The sequence below is a fragment of the Corylus avellana genome, chromosome ca1 (genome assembly GCF_901000735.1).
Source record: "Corylus avellana chromosome ca1, CavTom2PMs-1.0".
In the NCBI taxonomy this organism is placed as follows: Eukaryota; Viridiplantae; Streptophyta; class Magnoliopsida; order Fagales; family Betulaceae; genus Corylus; species Corylus avellana.
The window spans coordinates 40,683,957-40,707,658 of NC_081541.1; the positions used below are offsets into that span (position 1 = coordinate 40,683,957).

Consider the following 23,702-nt stretch of genomic DNA (forward strand, 5'->3'; position numbering starts at 1 on the left):
TGTCGCACCATACCACCTTGCGACATAGAGTAACATGTGTCCGTTAAGAAACACCAAATACCTCGTTAATATTATGCCCAACGAAAACACGACACTTGGCAAGAGGTACACACAGCCTAGGGGTCGGTGACCAAACAATGCTCTTAATCATAGTATAATCCAATAGTGGGCGAACACCTAATGGTACCTAAGCAGAGGAGAGAGAACCCACGAACGTAAAAAAACATAAGGTGTTGAGTGGTATGAATGTATTTTATTTTTTATCCTCATTTTCATATGCACATATCTATTACTAACTTAAAAATCAGAAGTATTTTTTGCTGATACATCCGACAATCATCGGTGTTTATTTAACTCTTGATCACAAATATTCGAAGGCTTGAGCTCGGACTCGGGACCGATCGTTTGTGTTGGCAGTTGGCACCGACTATTTAGATAATTAGAAAGCGCGAAAAACAAAAAGGAAAATGACGTCTATTATTTGGGTAATTTGATGGAGACAGATGGAGAATAAAAATCACTTCCATGATGTCCTCTTCTGTCATTTGGTTACTCTGGCAGTGCAAAAGCACTTTTAGGGTTTCAAACACGTAAACACAGCTATTTGACAGTAACTCTTCTTGCAAAAGCTAGCTCTATGATATACTGATCAAAATTTTACAGACAAAAAGACAAAAGCTCCACTGTTTGCAGAAATATCAAACTGGATTTTTAGATGCTTTGGAGGAGATCATGACCTTCCAATTAATCTGACGGTTGACGATTGGAAATTAATTTGATTGGGCCTCAAACTCTGAAACAATCTCAGCCGTTGAAAGTTGATTAGCTCACAGTCCACAATCCATATCTACCACAAATGAAAATAAATACCACCACCCACCTAATTCCTGAGACCTCTCCTCCCCAACAAACTTTGTACAGTACCAGGAATTTTTCTCTGAATTTATTGAAATATTTATACAGTACACTTTTTTTTTTCTTGGAGCAAAATGGGAAATGGGTGGGGGAGCTAGGGAAATCATAGACTACAACTTTCTATATGGGCTAACTAATTAATAGCATTTTACCTGTTGGGGGACCAATCATGAGGCCAACAATGTCGGAAATTCACATGGACTCTCTCGATACGGATCAAGCTAGAGCCTCACCAAGGGCATAGTGATAATACGTCGCTGAATAAGGATTAATAGGCAAGAGTCTAGTCCTCTCACCAATTAATCTAATAAAATACAAGGATTTAACATGATTGTATTGGTCAATGAATCCTACTAAAACATGCATATGTGATATGTGTGTGGCTGCATTCAAAGGCGGAATTAGGTTTATTTATTTTTTTTTTTGGGTGAGATTTGAACTCGTGTAAATAAATAAAGATGCAATTAAATATAGTATCTCAATATGTGTATGCGCACAAGTTTTGTGGCATATATAGATAAATGAATCTTACATTTTGACATTTTGTCAACTACTTCATCTTTTCGTGGTGTTTTCACAAAGAATGTGAGGGATCGAGGTCCCTCTATGGGATAAAGAAAGAGAGGGAAGAATCAGGACCTCATCGCACCTTAATTAGCAACAAAAAATGAGAACTAGTAGAAAGCAGAAATCATCTTTGCAGGGGGGCACACTATAGAAAATCATATTTTTTTTAGGGATTATAAAAAATTTTGGGGTAGCCAAAGACCCTACAACGATCACCGCCGCTGCCTACATTTGACATGCTATGAAGAAACTTGTTTTTTTGGACCTTTCTTTATATCTAAGTTCTTGTTTGCTAGGGGGTTTTCAGTTAACTTTATGTGATAACCTATATTTTCAGAACATCAATGAAAGTTCCCATCCTTGTGCATGTACCTGCGAAGTAATTTATGTTTCTTTGTCTTATCCTAAGAAGGTTTGGACCACTGTCAAGTGCAACAACTACCTTGTGAGAAAAGTTTGTTCGAAAAATAAATTAAAAATAATAATAATAATTAAATTGTGAGAAAAGTATTCCACCCACTAACTTAAGATAAGTCCCCCCTTTTGCTTACCATCCAACTGCTTGTTGGAGCTGCACCATCAAGAGGAGGGTATGTCTTCCTAGTTGGTGCCAGTTTGTCTGTCATTCTTCCCTAATTTATTCTGTTTCCAAACAACTTTTTGTGACTTCAAATAATCTTTCTCATGCAGTCCTTTTCTGGGTTCTATGTAATATACAATAATAAATATATGTGCACATCAAGAAGTTTCTTCCACTCGTTACCCAAACAAGAAAAAAGAAGAAAAAAAAGAGAGTAATTTGATCTTCCCCTAAAAATTGGCTCATGGATTAGGCCACTTTGTTTGGTTGTGCTACACTAATAATCTTTGAAATATGTTAAATTTACAACTCTTTTATAATTTGTTGGCACGTCTCTCTCTCAACCTTTCCGATTGTTCGTATATGACACAAAACAAACATTTAACAAGTGAATCGTTTTTTTTTTTTAAAAAAAAGGACATAGTTAAAAATGCATATACGTGCTCTAGTGGTGTACATGCGGGTGGATATTAATCACCTGCACCCGCTATCCACACATGTGGATATAGATGCGAATAGCAATTTTAGGGTATGCGGATGTGGTGAATATATTTTTTATATTTAATAAATTTACCAAATCAACGTTGTTTTGTTGTTAAACATCCAAACAACATTGTTTTAGGTTTTTTTTCTTCTTTACAATTTACTCATTCACATGGGCAAAAAAAGCAATACTAATGTGAAATTAATATATTTTCAAAACATTAGGGCATAACAAAATTAAAACAACTCCAAAACATCAAATTAGCATTTTTTGAAATTGTTTAAAATATGTTGTAATAGAGGCCCAAATAAGACCCATGAGACTAAAATAGGCCCATTACGTAAAATGTGGATAGCAGATAATAACTTTAATAACCGCACAGATGCAGTTGGATGTAAATACCTAAAAGTAATATCCGCATTTTGCGGATGCGGTTGCGAATATTGCAAATAACCGCATCCGCAAAATGCGGATATTAATATTGCAAATAACTGCATCCACATGTACACCCCTAATGTGCTCTAAGGATAAATTACTGTCAACTTATATAGGAGGAAATAACAAGGTAGCATGAATTCCTATCTTGTGACATTTTTATAGAAGATGAAGGAATTTATTTCTATCCATCACTTGATCTTGAAGTCTCAATTCATGTACAACAATAAGCCCATCATGCCAAATGTGGGTAAACATAAGCCAAACTCCAATTAAGAGTCTGTTTGAGTATGCGTTTGAATGACTTAAAAGTGCGTTTAATACTCAAAAATTCTGTTTTTGAAAGGAAAAAAAAAGTACCCGTTTTGTTAAAAAAATTGAAAACGCTTTTAAGGGTTCAAAAAGCCTAAAAATGGTTAAAACACATTTTTGACAAAAGCTTCATTTTTAAGCTTTTCTCAAAAAGCGTATTTTTTACTTAAAAACTATATTTTTCAAACACAATCTCAAACATGCTATAAGTCATGCATTAATTTATTATTATTATTATTATTATTATTTTTTTTTTTTTTTAAAAAAAAACATTTACTAATTATTAATAGTTCAAGGCAAATCAATTATTAATAGCAATAAAAAGTAAGAGTGAAAGAGGGGTAAAACAAAGAGAAAACAAAAGGAGAAATAGAAAGGAAGTTTCCCATCAGCCTAGCCCTAGACCATGTCCAAAAACCTTTGCTTTAAGGGGCACAAAGAGCAAAGAACCAACAAGGATAATAGATTTAAACTTTTTGTGGCGTCCCACGAAACTTCCACATTTTTATGAAAAAGTATAAAAATTATACATGGTCCCTCAACCTTGCACCAAACTTTTCTAACACTTCCCTTGAGTAGGGAGGAAAAAAGCATGACAAAACCAAATAAAGAAGCAAGCCAAAAGGTAATATGTGTGGCCTTACTAGCATACATCACATTCATACATAGGAGACTACCTCGGTTAAAAAAATAACGCCATCGGCCGAAAGGGCACGGTACATTAACCTTAAAGCCTCAGAAGTGCAAAGGTTATCTATTTAAAAATTTAGAACACTTATAAATCACTATGATGCACGCTAGGAGAAAAATATTTTACGGAAGACGCTAAAATTTTCATAACATAATTTAAGTAGAGATATGTAGTGGTTTTCCATGCATGTCCTAAAGCAATTACTAATTAAAGTCATAATAAAGAAATATGGGATTGCAAATTTCCTCTTTATAAAGAGCCTAAGCATCCCGGCCTCCTATCTCGGTCACCTTATAAAGAGTGAGCAAAAAGGCTTAACGAGCAACATTTCTAAGGGATTTAAAATAGTTAGTTTGAAAATATTTTAAGCGATTAGAAAAAAAGAAAATATTTTAAGCAAAGACTTAGAAATTTATATAATGTGCATATGACATATAACATAAACTTTTCTTGCTTAACACAGCATTTTTCTTAATCTTTCTTAACAAAACATGTGTCAAAAAAAAAAAAAATTATAAATCAACTTCTTTCATTAAACTTCTACATAATCTTGATTTTTGAACGAGTAAAAACTTATCTTTTCACTTGTTATATATAGCATCACATACTATTACACCATGTATGCATGGGGTTGTGCAATTTAATCTCCGAGGATCTGGTAACACCTGTGACCGCAGATGCGCTATGCCCAACTAATTAACTTTTAGGAGCACTTAGCATGGCAAACTTAGTGGTGGCCACACTGTCACGCAATTGTAACTCCAGTGTGGTGCGCTCTATCTTAGTCTCAATACAACACTACTAGCTTTTCCTTAAGGCCAAATAGATACTTAATATAATTAAGGTTTAACCTAAACACATACTTATCCTTTACTTCTTGATACTCTTTTTAATTAGATAATACTTTGCATGTGTAGATGATACCCTTCATTCAAGTATAAGAAATTTTGGAAAGTTTTCTAAAATTGAAACTTTCTAGATTTGGAAAGTTTCTACTAGAAACTTTCATAATTTGAAAACTTCCTTTCATAATTAAGCATTGGTCATTGGTACCCACATTTGAATGATAACTTAGTTGTAAAACATTTTGATACATTGAGCAGTTAAAACACATGATAAAACTTGAAACATGAACTATTGACAACATGTAATAAGTGCAATGACAAGAATGAAACATTAAAACATTTTTAAGAGAAAACATGGTTTCATAATCATTGAGAATCAAATACATTCAGATGAGATAGGGATTAATTGCTTTCTGAATCATAAAACAAAACTTTGTAGGATAGTTAAACTCTTAGACTAATTTTTCATAAAATGCATAATCCAGAAGCAATAAACACTGAAATTAAAATGCATCATAAGATTTTAAATTCCTTGATCCTCTATGTCATGTGTTATAATTAAACTATTAAATTATAGGTATCATTCGAGATGGAGTTGAATTTTTATTATTATTATTATTATTTAAACTCTTACGGTCTTCTTTAAAAGGCTTTGATCCAATTTTTACTAAGCTAACTATGCCCAATATCATTGGCTTACACAACCAAACCGAACAATTTGGGCCAATTCACATACTAAGCCCACACCCTAAGGTGACCGGGTATGTGGCTAGACAGATAAGTCTCATATGGACTCTCTCATATTACTTGCCTAAATTACTAGCAATTTGAGCAAGTGATTTATGTAAATCTCAAAATGTGTCTGTGACATGCTGATCTCTAAGAACCATGTGTCCTCAATAAAAGAGTAACTGCAAAGTAGGACTCAAAAAAGAAGTATAACCACAAAGATCAAGATGGATCAAACATAGAACAACTTCTGGCTTTGTCATCATAACTAGTCCTCCCTCATATGGACTCAAATGCTGCAATGGGAAACCCCATGAGCACAAAATATTAGGAGGAAATGTAGCAACACTAGACTATACATAATTTTACACCAGTAAAATGTGAATACTAAAATCGTCAGCTAGAAAGAGAAGAGATGAAAGTTGAGGAGAAGTTACAGCCATGAGATAGAATACAACTTCCTCAATCAAAGCTTACTGTGGTTTGTCTGATAGGCTTAAGAGGGATTTGAGTACACCTGGGCTGATCTTGTCAGCAAGGGCACCTTTTTCTGAAATCAAAAGGGCCTTCTCCTTCATCTGGCTCTGTAGTTGTTTTGCATCAAAGTCGAGTCGTGCTTGATCTGCATTACAAGGATAAAACCTGTTAAAGAAAATAAATAGTGGGTTTATATTATTTTCTCCCACATTACTGATATTTGAGTAATGCTATATACCATATTTTTATCCCACAACTATCCCATAATGTTGAAGTGTTAACAAAGACCAATACAAGGGTTGGTAGCACGTGAGAAAAAAATGTGGTTCTTAGCATTATTTTTATTATTTATAAGAGGAATACAAGTCAAGATAGAGATAAATATTATGAATCTAAACAAACTGAACTACTACCAAACCAAGATAAGGATAAATACGAGTATACCACTAACCTACAAAACTCAACTAGATAAATGATAAAGATAGAATCCTCTAACAATCCCCCTGGAGTTAGAGATTATAAAATAATCCCAACTTGGAACAAATAAATGTAGCACATCCATGAAAAAGGGCTTTTGCAGTAACAAAAACTACTTCACTCAAAAAAATGTCACGAACAAAATCAACAAACCAAACAGGCTGTAAAAACAGCCTGACTCGACCAAGAAACAAACTGAATTGGCTGAAAAAAAAAAAAAAAAAAAAAAAAACAATTGACTGACTGAAAAACCAACGAACTGATCAAAAAACCAACTGAATCAGCCAAAAACAAATGAAATTGGCTTAAAAACCAACTGAACCAGCTGAAAAAAAAAACATTCTGAATTGGCTGAAACCCAACAAAACATGGCAGAAAACAACTTGAACCAGCCGAAACAAGAATTGAACAGGCTGAAACTCCATAAACTCGACCAAAAACTATCAAAACAGGCCGAGCTACAATTAATCCAGTTGGAAAGACAACTGAACTTGCTGAACCTCATGATACTCAGCCGAAAACTTCCGTGAAAGACTGGACTCACACAAAACACATCAGAAAGTAATGGAAACCAGTCACCGGATACAGTTTACATTACATGGCCACAAACAATTGATGCCCAACTACAGGAATGAGGTTGATGACAGAAAAAGCTGCCATCAACCTCCAACCACTAATCCCACAACACAAAGAAAACAAAGAACAAAGAGTTATTTCTCCAGTTTGTGTGATTCACTCATTTGAAAATTGTTCTAACAGTATTAGAGTAGAGGTAATGAGTTTAAACCCTGACTCCATAATTCACCTCCTATTTAAAATTATATATTTCACGTGTTGACATCATCTGTAAAAGGGAGTTTGAGCCCATACATGAGAGAGAGTATCAAAACATTAATTAAATGATTAAATTTACCCATTTCTATCAGCTTAAGCTTTTGGGACAAGCAATGAACTCAACATTAATAACATTTCAAACCCCACATGTTCTCAGCTAAAACATGATAGAAGTAGGAAGTGAAAAGTCAAATAGCCTATTTATTTGATAAATCTAAATGCACGGGGACAAAGAAGAGGGTATTGAACCTCCTAGGGACAATGAAGTACTACCACTACCAGAGTTTAACATTGAACATAATGGCATTTTTAGATAAATTTTAAATATTAGAATGACATAAAATTGTATCTGGATATCAGCTTTTTAAATAAGAAAGATCAAGAACATGATTCTTTCATCCAACTATTATCAATCAATACCAGGAATTGATAAATCTAAATCCACGGGGACAAAGAGAAGAGGGTATTGAACCTCCTAGGGACAATGAAGTACTACCACTACCAGAGTTTAACATTTAACATAATGGCATTTTTAGATAAATTTTAAATATTAGAATGACATAAAATTGCATTTGGATATCAGCTTTTTAAATAAGAAAGATCAAGAACATGATTCTTTCATCCAACTATTATCAATCAATACCAGGATCATTTGGCATGCATGTAGGGAGACCCACAACGCTTTTGCTAGCACAAATTGCAAACCATCCTAAAGTAATTAAAAACTGCTACAAAGGCAAAGCATACACTTAGCCTTGGCAACAATTACAATGATTGAAATGAGGGCATGAAGTCCAACATATCTAGCCAATAATAAAATCAAATTATCAGGGACGTTCAACACTTTAATAGATAAATCATCTATGAGTTCCTTTACTTGTAATTACTTATAGTGATCATCAGACAAGTTTATTTCTTGAAAGGGTCTTCCAACTTCCAAGGCATAGCTGTTGAGGAATTTAAAACAATCAATCAATCAATCAGGTCTATCACTGCATCAAAATAGGTTTTATTCTATATTTACAAATATCTCTACCACATCAAATAATCAACCCTTTTTCTATTGCATTTTACAAACAAATTTAAGACGTGATCATTTACATGAGAACAATTTTCCTTTTTATAAGTAATCAAAATTCATTAAAATCAAAGGGCACACCCACGTACATATGATGTATACAACACCTACCCAGAAAAAGAAAAACAAGCAAAAAAGTCATGAAAACTAGAAATATGATAGCAATCATTAGCAGCCATATAAAGGAAAAGGGTATTATAGAAAAAGGCCTTTAATTCCGCCACCGTCCTCTCACTATCTTTAAAGCTTTGATCATTTATTTCTATCCAAATGCAGAATCATCGTCCAAACATCTTTGCTTTGAAGACTACCAAACTGCCCTCTCCAACAAGCAAAGAAGTCTCTTACTCGACAAGGCATGTCCCATGCTAAATTGAACAAGCCAAAGATAGAGTTCTATAAGGCAGTAGATGAAGTAACAAGTGGTCAAGGGTTTCCCCACTCTTCTTACACAAGTAGCACCAATCTACTACAATGATGTGTCGCTTCCTCAAGTTATTCAAGGTGAGAATCTTACCTAAAACAGCAGACCAAGCAAAGAAATTCAAGGGAGCCTTACTTCGCCAAATAAACCTCCAAGGGAAAGAAGAGTTGTCATGGGGAATTAAGACAATATAGAACGATCTTACATCAAACAAGCCCTTCTTGAAGGGGTTCCAACAAAGCTTGTCTACACTGTCTTGTTTCAAACATATGGAATACAATTGATCAAAGAATGAAGTAAAGAATTCCAACTCCCAATTTAGCATCATTCTTACGTACAAAATTATCATTCCACTGAGGAGAGCCATTAACAAATTGAAGAAGGTCTTTATGGAAGCACCCCTTAAGCAAATAATGTTGAACCTTAAGGGAAGCTCCCAACACCATACATCATTCCAAAAATTAATCTTAGAGCTGCCACCCACCACAAACCTACTAAATCTAGAAAACTCCTTCCAAACACTCCTAATGAATTTCCAGAGACCCATCCCATAAGAACCGTTGACTCCATTAGAACACCACCCACCCCACTAACTCCCATATTTATGATCCACTACGACTTTCCACAAGGCCTCCCTCTCATAAGGGTAACACCATAACCACTTACCCATAAGAGCTCGGTTGAACACAAGCAACTTTCAAATCCCCAAAACCTCTCAAAAATCGAAGAACGCATCTTGCACCAGCTTACCAAATGAAATTTAACCTCATCACCCATACCTTCCCACAAGAAATCCTGTTGTAACTTCTCAATTTGGTTGGCAACGCTAGCCAGGATGGGAAATAGAGACATGAAGTAGGTAGGCACGCAAGTCGGACAGAGTGCTCTTGATTAGGGTAATCCTACCCCATTTGGACAAGTACAGCTGCTTCCAACCAGTTAAACAACATTCAATCTTCTTAATAATGTCATCCTAAGTAGATTTGGCTTTAAAAGAAGCACCCAACGGAGGATCTAGGGCTATTGTTCAATCTTCTCAATCCAAAATTTAATTTGTGTATATGACCTAGAAGAGTTGTAATAGGCTATTGTTTACCTTGAGTTGAATAAGATAGAAAGAAGCTTAGCTTACATAGAGTAGCTTAGCTTTCATATGTATACGTATAGAAAACATATTTGCATACTCATCTACATATATGAATAAATAAGCATACATTGATAATTACATTCATCACAAAAGGACATAACTACTGGAATGATCAAAAGCCCCATTTCCAATGCATGACAAATTTGTATTTCCACAACAAATCAAGACACTCCCAAGTATTCCTTACTAAATCATTTCATTTGATAGGTAAAAAAAAATTATGTTGCTCATATTTATCATATTACAAACTAATTTAACCACCTAGCTGCATTAAATAAGAAAAACCAGAGAAAAACCTGTTTCCAAGATGGTGTGAGCAGCATGAAACGGAATCCTAGAAAACATATCAGTCCCCGGGAACATCATCCATGTATGCTCATTGAAGTCATGGTTGCCACATGTGGCACATACATCCTTCACCAAGGGCCGATGTTCAGGCCCCCCAATTTCCTTCATAATTGATTCAAACGGAGACGGCACACTAGTCTTCGTTGTTCGAGCTCTCTTCCTCAGTGCAGTAAGTGCTTCCCTGGTCCCATTTCTCACTCTATCGTTTTCAACCAGCTACAATTTCATCACAGAAATCAGTAACCCTCCAATTGTTCACAGAGAAACCTTGTGATGTGTGTGTTTCTCTCTATTATACGTGTACACACACATATAGGTTGAGTTCAAGCGTACACCTAATTTAACTCTTTCCTGTGTTACACCACTCAATAAATTTCAATCCAGATTAATATTTTGCTACTCTACTGTTAATATTTTGCTACTCTACCTTGCATGCTAAATTTCACACCAAACCGATGTCATTTACTACCTAAACTAAAACTCATTTGTTTCATAGATTTTTAAGATGCTCCAACCACATGACCGGTGATAAAGCGAAATTATTCGGTATGTCCGAATTTAAAGGAGGCAGAATCGTAGTGTCAGCTAACAACTCAATGCCACCAATCACTCACATCAACAACACTGATTGTGACATGTTTTGGTCCTTGTGAAGTGCAACTGTAGAATCTATATCATGTGCCTGGTATGATAAAAAGAAGTTAATGTCAGTGTTCTAAATGAGACAGTTCTCCATCTCCGATTGTCTTGATATTTGGTTAGCAAACTGAAAACCCAATGGTGGGTTCAGGATTATATTGATCAATATGAAAAATTATTAAGTGATTAACATTACAAAAGAGATAACTTAAAACTTAACCGTATACATACTTTCATATATAGAATTCACAAAATGTATATAGACAATGTTCACTTAATAAGTCAACCAAGCCAAATATTTGAATCAGAAAATTTTTCGTTTCTCAATTACCACATAACAAAAGATCTTTGGGTCTGTTTGTTATCGTAATTCACTTTCTTTTTCCTTCTTTCCTACCATTTGATCTACTTCCTGTTTGAGTGGCACATTTCTTCAGCATTCACTCCTCATACATGCATTAAAGAACCCAAATTTCAATTTCTGTTTATGTTTTCCCACTCTTTCTTAGCATCCAAAACAAAAACCTCAAAGTAGAAATTTGTGGGTATCGATAAATCTACCTGCTGCCGGGCTAATAGAAGATACTCAGCTTCAGTTTCAAGCTCGATTAGGCGCTCCTGGAATCGCTTCATACCCTCATCCATCTCCGATGAACAGAACAAAAAAGATTGAATGCTTTTTTATGCGATTAGCCAAACAAGTATCAATCGGCAAGGAGTCAAGAGAGCGAGTCTTCGGTTAGGTCGGCGTGAGAGCCGAGACGCTCTGCTCTTCAGCCGGGTCTTTCAGCTCCAACCAGACCTCCGAGGAATCAGAAAATCCTACGGTGGATTCGAATAATTGGGCTTGTGGGCTTGGGATCCAGAATCTTCTAATATCACTAGAACAACATCATGCATTTGCCTTTATTATCACAAGGGCGGTGGTTGAGTTGGTAGAAGAATTATTTTCATTCTAGTGGTCGCGTGTTCGAATCTGCTTGCGGTAGTAGATGCGTGAACCAGATGCTACTTTGAAGAGGCTCTACTGGCTCACACCTTTGTGGGGTTGTGGTGACGGGCTCGCCTTCCCAGGCAGTAGCTATGGCTCAAACCGGACATTCCACAGCGGGAGAGAACTCCGATGGTAACGCCTAAAGGGGGAAACTACACTGGTCGCCCCTTCCTACCTTTTCAATTAAAAAAAAAAAAAAAAAGCATTTGCCTTTATTTACTATGATATTATCAATTAACTCTTATTTTAAAAATGAAAAAATAGTGACACATCAGCCCTTGATTGACCCAATATTTTTATTTCTCATGGTCTCTTTAAATTTATAACTAGTGATTCATTATTTGAGATTATAGATTTCATTATAATTCATATTATGTTCTTGTACTTGACTTATCAATTTGTAACATTAGTATCACTTAACAACAATTTCATTTTTGTCATTGATCTTGAAAAATCAACTACAAATATGGGAAAAAATGTGAAGTTTTTCAATTATATATATATTCATTGTGATATTTGTCAATCACCACTTTACCCTAAATTTTCCAGGATAAGAACTAAAAAAAAGTAAAGTTATTTAGTATATTGTTATATGATTTTTATATTACTGAAATGATGTGACAGTGAAAAATCAGCTCTTGATAATATATTTTGTTCACAAGTGTTAATTGAAAGGCAGATTTTTCACTGATACATCATTACATTGTATAGCAATCATATAACAGTCTATTAAATAATGTTACTATGTAACTAATAGCGAAATGCATGGATTCATTATGTGCTAATCTTGTATTAAATCTATCACAAAAAACTTTAAAAATGAAAGAAAACAGATGAACAGAAGGTAGGAAGGTGCTTCATGATTCATGAATTCCTCTCCACTTTTGCCATGAAATAAATAAGATAAATAAACAAGAACGACAGATCTTGTATTGCCGTTCCAAAGCTTAGAAGTGACAGTAGTCATGCCCCATGAAAGGCTAGAATAGTAATTTGGAACTCCTTTTTTTATTTTTCATGGATTTATTGAATCAACTCCTCTGTTATTCTCCTGGGAAAGATGGGTTCATTATCAGTCTAGGCATGAATAGGCCAAGGATTTCTCGTCAATGAGTTCTTTTGCTGTTGCATCCATCTTCGCCCTTGAGAATTCGTCGATCTTCAGCCCTGCCATCGGATAAAAAACAAGTTCAAATGCTGCATGCATTGCCATGTTCATTTGTTAATGCTTTTTAGAAGCTGTTTTTTTGCTTTTTTGTGTGACGCCACGTAAAGATGAAAACCGTTTTAAGTGTTTTATGTGTTGAGACTTGAGTTGTTTGTTAAACAAATAAAAAACGATCTTAAAAAGCATTAGCAAACGGTCCCTTGAAATACAATATTATGAAATTTGCACCCTTTCTCGAAACACTTTGAAGTACAAGATGCTGACATAATGTTTGAAAAGCACTCATAATTATCCTAAGGGTTCATTTGACAATGTCTTTTAGAAGGTGCTTTTTGTTTTTTAGTTGTGACGTGACATAAAAGTAAAAGTAGTTTTGAGTGTTATGTGTTATGACTTATTTGTTAATGCTTTTACTTTTTAGCACAAAACAAAAAGGTAATCTTAAAAAGCGTCGCCAAACAAGCAGGGGCGAAACCAGGATTTTTGGGATGAGGGACAGACCTATTTTTTATTTTTTATAAGTTAGGAACATTGACTTATATAAATACAAAAGCACATAAATAAATATAATTTATCTATATGTGTGTTTGTACTTGTTTATATAAAATAAAAATATAAAATTTTTAAATTTAATCTCATAGCATCATAATCATAAACACACAATAATATAAACAATTAGCAAAATAAACTAAACATGATATATAGAGTTCAGGAAAATGGTACCAAAAATAAATATTTAAAACCCAAATGACTGGAGAATTTTCACTCAAAAAATAAATAAAAACAGATAATTCATAAAATATGTATATTTTATAAAGAATTGTAAAAAGTTTGGGGGGACGCTTGGGTCCTCCCCTGCAAACAAGCCCTAAGTTTGTCAAAAATATTAGTGAGATCTAAATATTATCTGAAAAAACATGTATTCATTCCTCCATGCAGATTAAAATATGAAAATTTGGAGTCATTTCAACTTTGAAGGAAAGATTGAGATATCAAATCTACAACATTTTGAAGAAACATAGAACTTACCCTGCACAATTGACCATTGTCCTTTCTCACAAGTAACAGGAAAGGAGTAGATAAGGCCAGGCTGGATGCCATAAGACCCATCAGAATAGACTCCCATGGAAACCCATGTTCCCTGAATGATAAAGCCAAAGGAAGCAAAAATAAGGAAAAATTACAAAAATTATTGCAAAATTATAGAAGCAATGAAATCTGAAAGATAGAATGGTATTTGAGATGAAGAAAAAGAACCTTTGGAGTCCCAAGAACCCAATCACGCATATGATCACAAGCAGCACTTGCAGCAGACAATGCACTTGATAGTTTCCGAGCTTTGATAATGGCTGCACCACGCTGCTGCACAGTGGTGATGAACTCGGTATTTAACCTACCAAGAACAGAAAAACAATGGAGATTTGTTTGTGAAGCCAATTGGTAATAGCAGAAGAGGGTGCTTAAAGATGTGAAGATGGTTAATATGACTACAAACTTGGGGCTTGTTTGAAATTGCGATAGAGAACATAAAAAGTACTTTTAGTACTTAAAAAGCGGTGTCAAACAAAAGTTGGCGTATTCGGTAAAAAATTCTAAAAGTACTATTTTAACTTTTTTACTCAAAAAATAGCAAAAACGCATTTTTTACAGAAGTTTAAAAATAAAGATTTTGCCAAAAAGTATTTTTTTGACTTAAAGTTCTATTTCTCAGACGCAATCTCAAGCAAGCTCTTAGTCAATATCAAGGCATGTTCGAACAGGGTTAAGACAAATTCAAGCATAAAAAATTATTACCACCTATATCACAAAAACTAGGATTACAAAATAATTTTTTATCCCATAGAAGTAGAAAGTATACCAAGACTTAATGTGGTTAGACTTAACAAACTTACATTTATTAGCGGAGACAACCGAGAAAAAATTCGCTATCAAAATATGGAGTGCAAAGAGTGGTAGAGAGAAAAACCACTTAAAACCAAAAGACTTAATACACCAAAATCTCAGTCTCACACAAAAAAGAAAACTAACAAAAGCGAAAACTCTATTTTTCTCTTAGTGTTGTAGTAAAAATAATTTAATCACACTGAATACTAATATTTAACGTGATTGAGTTATTTTTATTCTATCATTTCTGTTTCTTTGGGATCCTATATGTACTAGAGCCCTAAACACCAATAAAATTATGCATTTGACTCTGCAACAGACTATTTCCAAGTAATTCAAACATATCAAACCAGTAAACATGTTGGAAATTTTAAGCTACCATTGATCATCAGCAACAAGTTTTCTGACAGGTGTCTCTCCACTACTGGTGGTGACAGTTGCATGGTTGACGTCTGGATATTGAGTTGAAGAGTGATTGCCCCAGATGATTGCGTTTTTGACATCACTAACATGTTCCTTTAGCCTCTCAGAGATTTGGCCTAATGCTCTATTATGATCCAGTCGAGTAAGACAAGTGATGTTCTTCTCTGGGATTGAAGGGGCAAACTCTTTCAAAATGAGTGCATTGGTGTTTGCTGGGTTGGCAACAACTAGCACCTGCATAATAAAAGCAATTAAAATGCATCAATAAACATAGTGCAAAGCAACCCTTTGAAAACTTCACTCTTCCAGCGTCTGTTAGATGCAAAATGATATGGTTTTCAAGTAAGATGGAAGCAGACTCAAAAATGCATATAATCATGTTGTCACCAAAAACATACAAAGACAGACAAGGCTTCAGAAAACAAATTTTAGAAGAAAGAAAATCTGATGAAATAGTTTTAAGATGGCAATGGACTCTAGATGAGGTTGCTTAATAGAATTGCTAATTTAAGCACAAGTTATTCCTTTACAGGGTATAACTTGCATACTAAGAAAGCATACAGACTTTGAGAATGTATCAACAACTGAAGCAGGGGAATGGACACAAAGCATGTTAGAAGGCATACTGGAAAAGAATTAAATGGACAATTACACTTTACTCCCTCAAAGTTTGACCATATTTTCAATTAGATCTCTAATGTTTAAAAATTCACAATGTGCCTTATCAAAGTTTCAAAAAATTTCAATGTGGCCCATCCGTTAGCCACATCCGTCTTATCTAACGGAAATTAAATCACGTGCGAGACACGTGCTGTTTTAGGTGCAAAACTTCCCAAAATGCCCCCAACCCCGATGGATCTGGCACTTGCATTGCTTGTTGATAAAGACTTTGGCATAGTGTTTTCCCACCGGAACCTGCCATTCGAGCGCCATAACTCTACCAAGGATCATCATCGTCTTCACCAACACTCCTCGGGCTCGGGCTCATACCTCTTTTCCCTCCTGGTGATTCAATTTCCGTTAGAGAAGACAGATGTGGCTAACGGATGGGCCACATTGAACATTTTTGAAACTTTGACGGGGTACATTGTAAATTTTTAAACATTAGAGGTCTAATTGAAAATAGAGTCAAACTTTGGAGGGTAAAATGTAATTTTTCCAAAATTAAAACTACAATAAAACCAGTGGAGCCATGCCAAGGATTAAGGATAAGAAGTCATAGAGAGACAGGGAATGGATTGTGGCATAATATTACATGCTCATAATAACAGAACAGGATGCTGAAGTTAACCTCAATGTCTCCACAGATATCATTAGTTCTAAGTTATCTGCCTTTCCCAGACCTCAAATATGATATCTTTTGCTAATTCCTGATATGGAGGCCACCTCTTTTAGAAGTTAATAAACATATCCACAATTTGATAATCACTATCATCAACATATATTATTCATGACCACAAAACTGGATACAGCCATATATATATAAAAACATATAGGGATTGACTAATAAAAGTAGATTTCCAAACAAAAGAATTAAAAATATAAAATTGATTTCATGCAGGAAATGTGGTGTCTCACCTTGCAATCTTCAGCAGCATATTTCTCTAAGGCTGAAGCTTGAGCCTTGTAAATTGAAACATTTTTAGACATTACATCCTTCCTTTCCATACCTTCCTTCCTAGGGAATCCACCAACCATAACAGCAACATTGACACCTTTACAAGCTTCAACAACATCTGTGGTAGCAACGACACCTGTTGAACAGCATTCATGACAAGATTTAAGGAACCTCATGGGAAGCAATAATTCTTTCTACATAGAATTGGAACTCAAGTTAGGAGGAAAGGCATGCCTTTCAGAAGAGGAAAGGCAGCATCAACCAATTCCATTTTCACCCCATTCAAGGATTCTGCCGCAGGTTCGATATCAAGCAAGTGCAGAATCACTGGCTGATCAGGGCCTAACATGATGCCCCTTGCGATCATTGGAACAATTGCATATCCTATTTGCCCTGTTGAATAAAATCATTAATTTTGAGCTTTGCAATTGCTAAATCACTAACTATCCTAAAAGCTTATGGAGATTGAAAATGATTAATTTCATTAAACTTATATTCTAACAATTTTCTTTACATGTGGGCTCAAACTCCTCTCCTAATTAATGAGGCCAAGCACCTGGAATATTTAATTGAAATAGAAGACAAATAATGAAGACAAATAATGGAGACAAAGTTTGAATTCGGAACCTTTGTTTTGATACCATATTAAATCATCATTTATCCTAAAAGTTTAAGCTCATAGAAGATGGTTAATTTAATCATTAAATTTATATTCTAACAGCTATGTCTAGAAAAAAATGGAAATCAACAACTTCTAATTTGCTTGCTCCTTGACTTGTAACAATAATCATATGGATATAGACCAATTCACTCAATTTTCATTCTTTCCAACTATATATAATCTAAGAAAGGGCATTTAGATTGTTCTTCGAAGAAAAAGTCATATGCCAATAGATGTGTGAGGGATCATATCACAAAGCATAATTGCAGAAAGTTGTGAATCAAATACAAACATGATTTCAAATGAACTTTCAGGACAAAATTGAAGAAAAAAAGAATTCCATACTTCCTGTAGTTAGATTTTGATAATAATTGTGACGAAAGAAAAACAAAAAAATCCAGAAAACTTTGGACAATTGTGCTACCTTGTTAATAGATATAACAATAAATCCAAAAAAAATAAAATAAATAACCGGTCAGTAATTAATGCCAATTAGACATCCAGTTACACGAATGAGAAACCAATAAAAGCTTATTTGGGATTGCGTTTGAGAGGCCGTAAAGTGTTTTTAACTCTCAGAAAGTCCGTTTGAAGACAAGTACTCATTTGGTAAAAAAATTAAAAGCCATTTTAAGGGTTCAAAAAGCCTAAAATTTGACAAAACGCACTTTTGGCAAAAGTTTAAAAATGAAGATTTTGCCAAAAAGTTTTTTTTGACTTAAAAGCTCTATTTCTCAAACGTAATCCTAAACAAGCTCTAAGTCTGAGATTCAAATATTGAAATTTGGGATATAGTAATATATGCCATCTTATTTCAAATGAGTCCCACGGTGATGACAAAACAATCAAACAGTTCCAACAAGGACAAAGAAAAAAAATTCAAATAAAAGAAAAATAAACCAAAAATATAATGGATTGAGCATGCCTGCAGCTCCAGTGACGAGTACTCTTACTGGATCCTTCTCTATGTTTAGGAAGCTCCACATATATCTAATAAGCTTCCAAAAGAAAGCTATAGAAAGCAACACAACAAGGCCCTTCTGAAGCAATGCAGAATACTCTATTTTCTCAATAAAATCAAACTGATCCATTACAGTTCCTGGTGGATTTCTACAGAAAATAATCCTATCTCGTGACATATGTATGATGCATTACCATATGATATACTATCAATGAGCACAAAGAATCTTAAAGGGAACCTGCAAAACAAGGCATTCAGATTCCAAAACAAATTCCACAAGAGATGTACAAGTATAATAGATCCCTTGATCCAAAGAAAGGAACCTATACATCCTTTTGTTTGCTTTATATTAAATCTCACAATTCATCTCAAAAGCTTAATAATTTGCGATTTAACACTGTTTTGGAGCAGATGTTTATCTCCCATTTCAATTAAATATTTTATATATCGAACTATTCCTTTCTATCGGGTTAAGCTTTTGGGATGAAAGGATGAAATGTGAGATTTAACACTTTCAAAGAAAACTAAAGAATATATATATATATATATATATATATATTTCGAGACTTCCATAGAATGAAAAACCCACTTTAGTTGAAAGGAGGTTAATCTTGCTTTCTGGATAAAAATGTCATTATAAAGAATAAAGATCTCAGATTGAAAATCACAAAATTCTCTCATTTTCCCAGGTTTTCTCTGCGACCAAAAAGGCAAACAATATTGAAAATGAAGTGATGCAATGAGAAAAGAGATGGTACCCGCCGCGCCAGTGACCAGAACTGTAACTGGGCTTTTCACCATTGTTGCAAAGAGTGGCTCTAAAGAGAGAAATTAGTCGTTCTTCTACAGGAAGAGATAGGCAGGGAGAGAAGGTGGTGATGATCATGAGTTGTTGAAATGTAAATATAGTGCCAATAGTGGTGAAATAAAGAGAGAGAGAAAATGCGCGGGCGAGGAAGCAGGATCGAAGTGTAACGGCAATCGAGGATCTTGATAAGAGTGATGATTATGATGATGATATGATTGCAACCTTTCAAGTTAAAAGAATGTGTCACCATGCAAAGGAATCTGCTGTGGAAAAGTTTGTTTGTTACTCTGTTTTCATATAATGTCCATGACATCTATATATATATATAATAGAAGCCTCATTTAACACTAAACTTTTAGTTAGTGACACAAAGTCATATTGTTGTGTCAGCTTCAAAATTGAAATTAAAAAATAAAAAATATATGTATAAAAAAAGAAAAAGACAAAAATCAAAGGAATGATTTTTGGCACAATTTTAGCCAAACCTTTTTCATTTGTAGTCATATAAAAAAAAATTAAAAATTAAAAAAAAAAAATTTTTTTGAAGCAATAATATGTGATTTTTTTATTTGGTAATTTTTTTTTTTAAAAAAAAAGGGTATTTTTCTTCATAAAAATTGTCATTATTATGAAGAAAAAGTCTATTTTTTTTAATAAAAAAAATACCAAATAAAAAAATTGTCGTTATTGCTTAAGATTGATTTTTTTTATTTTTTATTTTTTTAAAAGAAAAGACCACGCAAGAGAAAATTTTGGTCAAAGTTGTGCTAAAAAGTTGTGTTTATCATTTCTCAACATATGTCCAAAAAAACATTTAAAAAAAAAAAAAAAAATCACCAAGTAGATCGCTATTGAAAATAAATCTAAAGATAAAACAAAAAGAGAAAAGTTGGGGAGAGGACAGAGAAACGAATTCTTCGCTCCTTCTAGAATGATTCTCAGACAGCTATGATTCTTCACTTACTTTAGCATTGTCAACCAAATTTGATTAACTAAACCACTATTTGTCCAAACCAATATCGGGTGTCAGGCACAATGGCTAGTGCTAAGGAACTAAACAAATGAATCTATAAAATTTACCAAATTAATGTGGCAATAGTTTTTAAATTAAAAAATGCAATTCTTTCTCTCTTGTTTGCTACTCACGGTCTGTCACATCAGTTTAGAAAATTTTCTAAATTCATTTATTTGGCTCCCTAGCAGTCCTCAGGCACACTTGTGGAGGAATATAGTTAAGGGAAATGTTATGTGTTCTTCTAGTATTCTCCTGGTATCCTCCCAACTGTGATGTAACTTTTAAAATTATCGTTGAATTTGAGATTATCATTATTGACTATTAATCTATTGGTAATTTTAAAAGTTACGTCTCAATTGGGAGGACACTAGGAGAACACCTAACATTTTCCTATACTTAATAAGTAGCTTTGTTGATTAATATATATATATATATAGGGTAATTGTACAATAAGTCAATGAGTTAACCCTCCAAAATTTACTCCCTGGGTTAATCAAAATGACAATAAAATTTCTATTGTCAAAATTTTTTAATGGTCGTTAGTCCCAACCAAAACACACCGTTTTACCTCATTAAAATATTATTTTTTTATTAATTTAATTTTAAAATTTAAATATAAGAAGAAAAAAAATTTGGAGGGTTGACCTGGCCACCATCCAACCCCTATGGGGTGGGCAACCCACCCCTTGGGTGGCTTGTAGCCACCCCTAGGGGATTTGGCGGGCCACCCCTCCATCCTAGGGGTGGCTCGCGGCCACCCCAAAACCCCCCATGGGGTGGCCCCAATTTTTTTTTTCTTTATTTATTTAGATTTAGATTTAAATTAACTTAATAAAAAATTAATATTTTAATGAGGTGAAACGGTGCGTTTTGGTTGGGATTAATGGCTGTTAAAAAATTTTGACGGTAAGAATTTTATTGTCATTTCGATTGAGTCAAAAGAGTAAATTTTCAAAAAAAAAAAAAAAAAACTTAAGGATTTTTAAATTTTGGAGGGTTAACTCAAGAACTTATTATATAATTACCCTAATAAATATATACAAGTCAAGCTTGCAAGCGAGTCGAGTCTTTAGCCTTGCATAAGCTTGTTCATCAATGTTAACCAAGTCAAGCCAAGTTTTATACAAGTATGAATCGTTTAATAATTTTTTTTTTTGAAACTTGAATTGTTTAGTGTTCATCAATAACCTGTTTAATAATCGAATCGAGCCCAAACGAGTTCATGAGTTACTTTGTTCATTTATAGTGTTAAACATGACAATAAAAATCAAATTTTGAATTAACTTTAACTGACTTGAGCGTGAGAGGGGTCAACCTCTTTGCATCTCATCCTTGATTAGGCAGTTTGCGGCCACTCCCTTAATAGATTGATAAATGATAAAGGCACAACTTTGGCCAATTTTTTTTTTTTTTATGTGGTCATTTAAAAAAAATTAAAATTAAAATTAAAAAAAAAAAAAATCTTAAGCACTAACATCCTACGTGGTCCTCTTTTTATTTAGTATTTTTTTTGTTGGGAAAATTATAGTTTACCCTCCCAAAGTTGATATCGTTTTTCAATTTGAACTCCAAAGTTTCAATTTTTGCAATTCACCCCCCAAAGTTATAATTTTTCAATTTGACCAATTATATCCAAAACTTCCCATATTGCCCCTAATTTTTATAAAAAAAATTTAAAAAAATTCAGGGTGGCCATTTTTGCACCCCCAATATATTTTTTTTAAATAAAAAAATAAAAATAAAAATTAGGGGCAAAATGGGAATTTTGGGATAATATTGGTTGAATTGAAAAAAAATTGGGACTTTGTGGGGGTGAATTGTAAAAATTAAAACTTTGATGTTCGAATTGAAAAATGCTGTCAACTTTGGGGGGATAAACTATAATTTTTCCTTTTTTTTTTTCTTTTTTTTTTTTTTAAAAAAAAAAAAGTATTTTTCTTCATAATAATGAGCATTTTTTTAAAAAAAATAAGACCATTTTTATGAAGAAAAATACCTTTTTTTTTTTTTTTTTTTTTTTTTAATACCAAATAAAAAAAAGAACAAGTTATTGCTTTAAAATTTTTTTTATTTTTTCTTTTGCTTTAAAAAAAAAAAAGAGAAAAGTTAGGCTAAAATTATCCCTTTATATGCCTCTTATAGATTACATCAAATAAACCCAGTACCACAACAAATTTTGGGAGGTTGGGGAAGGTTTGTTCCTGGGTGGATAGAGGTCTCCAACACTTCTATGAGGAGGTGAGTTTCTTCTCTTTCATTCTTTTTTTTTTTTTTTTGGTCTTTTACTATATACAATTAAAATTTTCCTAGATATGACCTGTCCATTTTTATTTTATTTTTCTCGACTTTGCTTACAAGACATAAACTCCTCAGGAATTTGGATCGAAAAGTTAGACATTGCTTATTTTGTTTTTTGTTTTTTTGTTTTTATAATTTTTTGAAAACTTTGTAGAAATATATGATGGGAAGAGAAATATAAAAGAAAAAGAGAAATAGTAGAGAGAGACGTGTGGACTACATTTTTAGTGTATTGAATTATTTTGTGTGAAGTTTTACGTAAATTTTTATTTATAAAGACGTTAGGAGTGTTAAACAAATAAATTAGTAGACTAAAGTAAGGTAATAAACCCTAAAATGAAAATGAATTGTAATAAATCTAACCAGGAAAGAAATAAACTAGAGAATAATATAAAATATTCTTAAAAAAACTTGAAAGACTAATTTTTAAACAAGACCATTTTTTTGTTCTTATTATTTAATAGATACTTCATGATTTTATTCTTTCAGTATTTGCCAATTTTAGAGACCTTTAATTTACTTTAATTTATGTGGTGAGGCATGGTAAATTAATTGACATTAAACAAAGAGATCGAGGCAGGTTTTGCACCAGGGCAATATCTATTTGAGAAATGATAAATGCATAATTTTTTTGTTCAACTTTGGCTCAATTTTTCTATTATTTTTTATTTTATTTTTTTAAAAAAAAAAGTAAAAAAAAAAAAAAAAAATTCTAAAGCAATAACATTGTATGCTGGCCTTTTTTTTTTTTTTTTTTTTTTTTTTTTTTTTTTTTTTTTTTTTTTTTTTTTTAATGGTCATTATTCAGAAGAAAAATATCATTTTTTTTTTAAAAAAAAAATACCAAATAAAAAATGACCACATATGATATTATTACTTCAGAATTTTTT

At 33.3% G+C, this 23,702-nt stretch overlaps 2 protein-coding genes across 3 annotated transcripts; both read right to left on the bottom strand.

Moving 5' to 3' along the window:
• Positions 1 to 5,768: 5,768 nt before the first annotated feature.
• Positions 5,769 to 11,853, bottom strand: LOC132164562 (uncharacterized). Its single transcript, XM_059575098.1, has 3 exons — positions 11,544 to 11,853; positions 10,292 to 10,559; positions 5,769 to 6,180 (listed from the first exon to the last, which is right to left on the bottom strand). The coding sequence occupies exons 1-3, from the start codon at positions 11,625 to 11,627 to the stop codon at positions 6,032 to 6,034; spliced, it is 501 nt and encodes a 166-aa protein (XP_059431081.1). The 5' UTR covers positions 11,628 to 11,853; the 3' UTR covers positions 5,769 to 6,031.
• Positions 11,854 to 12,752: 899 nt separating this feature from the next.
• On the bottom strand, positions 12,753 to 19,771 carry LOC132184707 (malate dehydrogenase, cytoplasmic-like). 2 transcript variants are annotated; one of them, XM_059598446.1, is made up of 7 exons: positions 19,450 to 19,771; positions 17,304 to 17,462; positions 17,030 to 17,205; positions 15,408 to 15,685; positions 14,402 to 14,537; positions 14,174 to 14,285; positions 12,753 to 13,143 (listed from the first exon to the last, which is right to left on the bottom strand). In XM_059598446.1, the coding sequence occupies exons 1-7, from the start codon at positions 19,490 to 19,492 to the stop codon at positions 13,049 to 13,051; spliced, it is 999 nt and encodes a 332-aa protein (XP_059454429.1). In that variant the 5' UTR covers positions 19,493 to 19,771; the 3' UTR covers positions 12,753 to 13,048. The 2 variants fall into 2 exon arrangements, with proteins under 2 accessions (XP_059454429.1, XP_059454421.1); XM_059598438.1 differs by lacking the exon at positions 19,450 to 19,771 and adding an exon at positions 18,656 to 18,843.
• Positions 19,772 to 23,702: the final 3,931 nt, after the last annotated feature.

Bases quoted from the DNA above. Each gene is read 5' to 3' on its own strand.
- LOC132164562 (XM_059575098.1), bottom strand. From the start codon at position 11,627: ATGGATGAGGGTATGAAGCGATTCCAGGAGCGCCTAATCGAGCTTGAA. The intron at 10,560-11,543 runs GTAGATTTATCG...ATGAAATTGTAG, and splicing joins TTCTATTAGCCCGGCAGCAG to CTGGTTGAAAACGATAGAGT. The intron at 6,181-10,291 runs GTTTTTCTCTGG...CTTGTAATGCAG, and splicing joins TCACACCATCTTGGAAACAG to ATCAAGCACGACTCGACTTT.
- LOC132184707 (XM_059598438.1), bottom strand. From the start codon at position 18,821: ATGGATCAGTTTGATTTTATTGAGAAAATAGAGTATTCTGCATTGCTT. The intron at 17,463-18,655 runs GCATGCTCAATC...TTTATTCAACAG, and splicing joins ACTCGTCACTGGAGCTGCAG to GGCAAATAGGATATGCAATT. The intron at 14,286-14,401 runs GTTCTTTTTCTT...TTTATCATTCAG, and splicing joins GGGTTCTTGGGACTCCAAAG to GGAACATGGGTTTCCATGGG.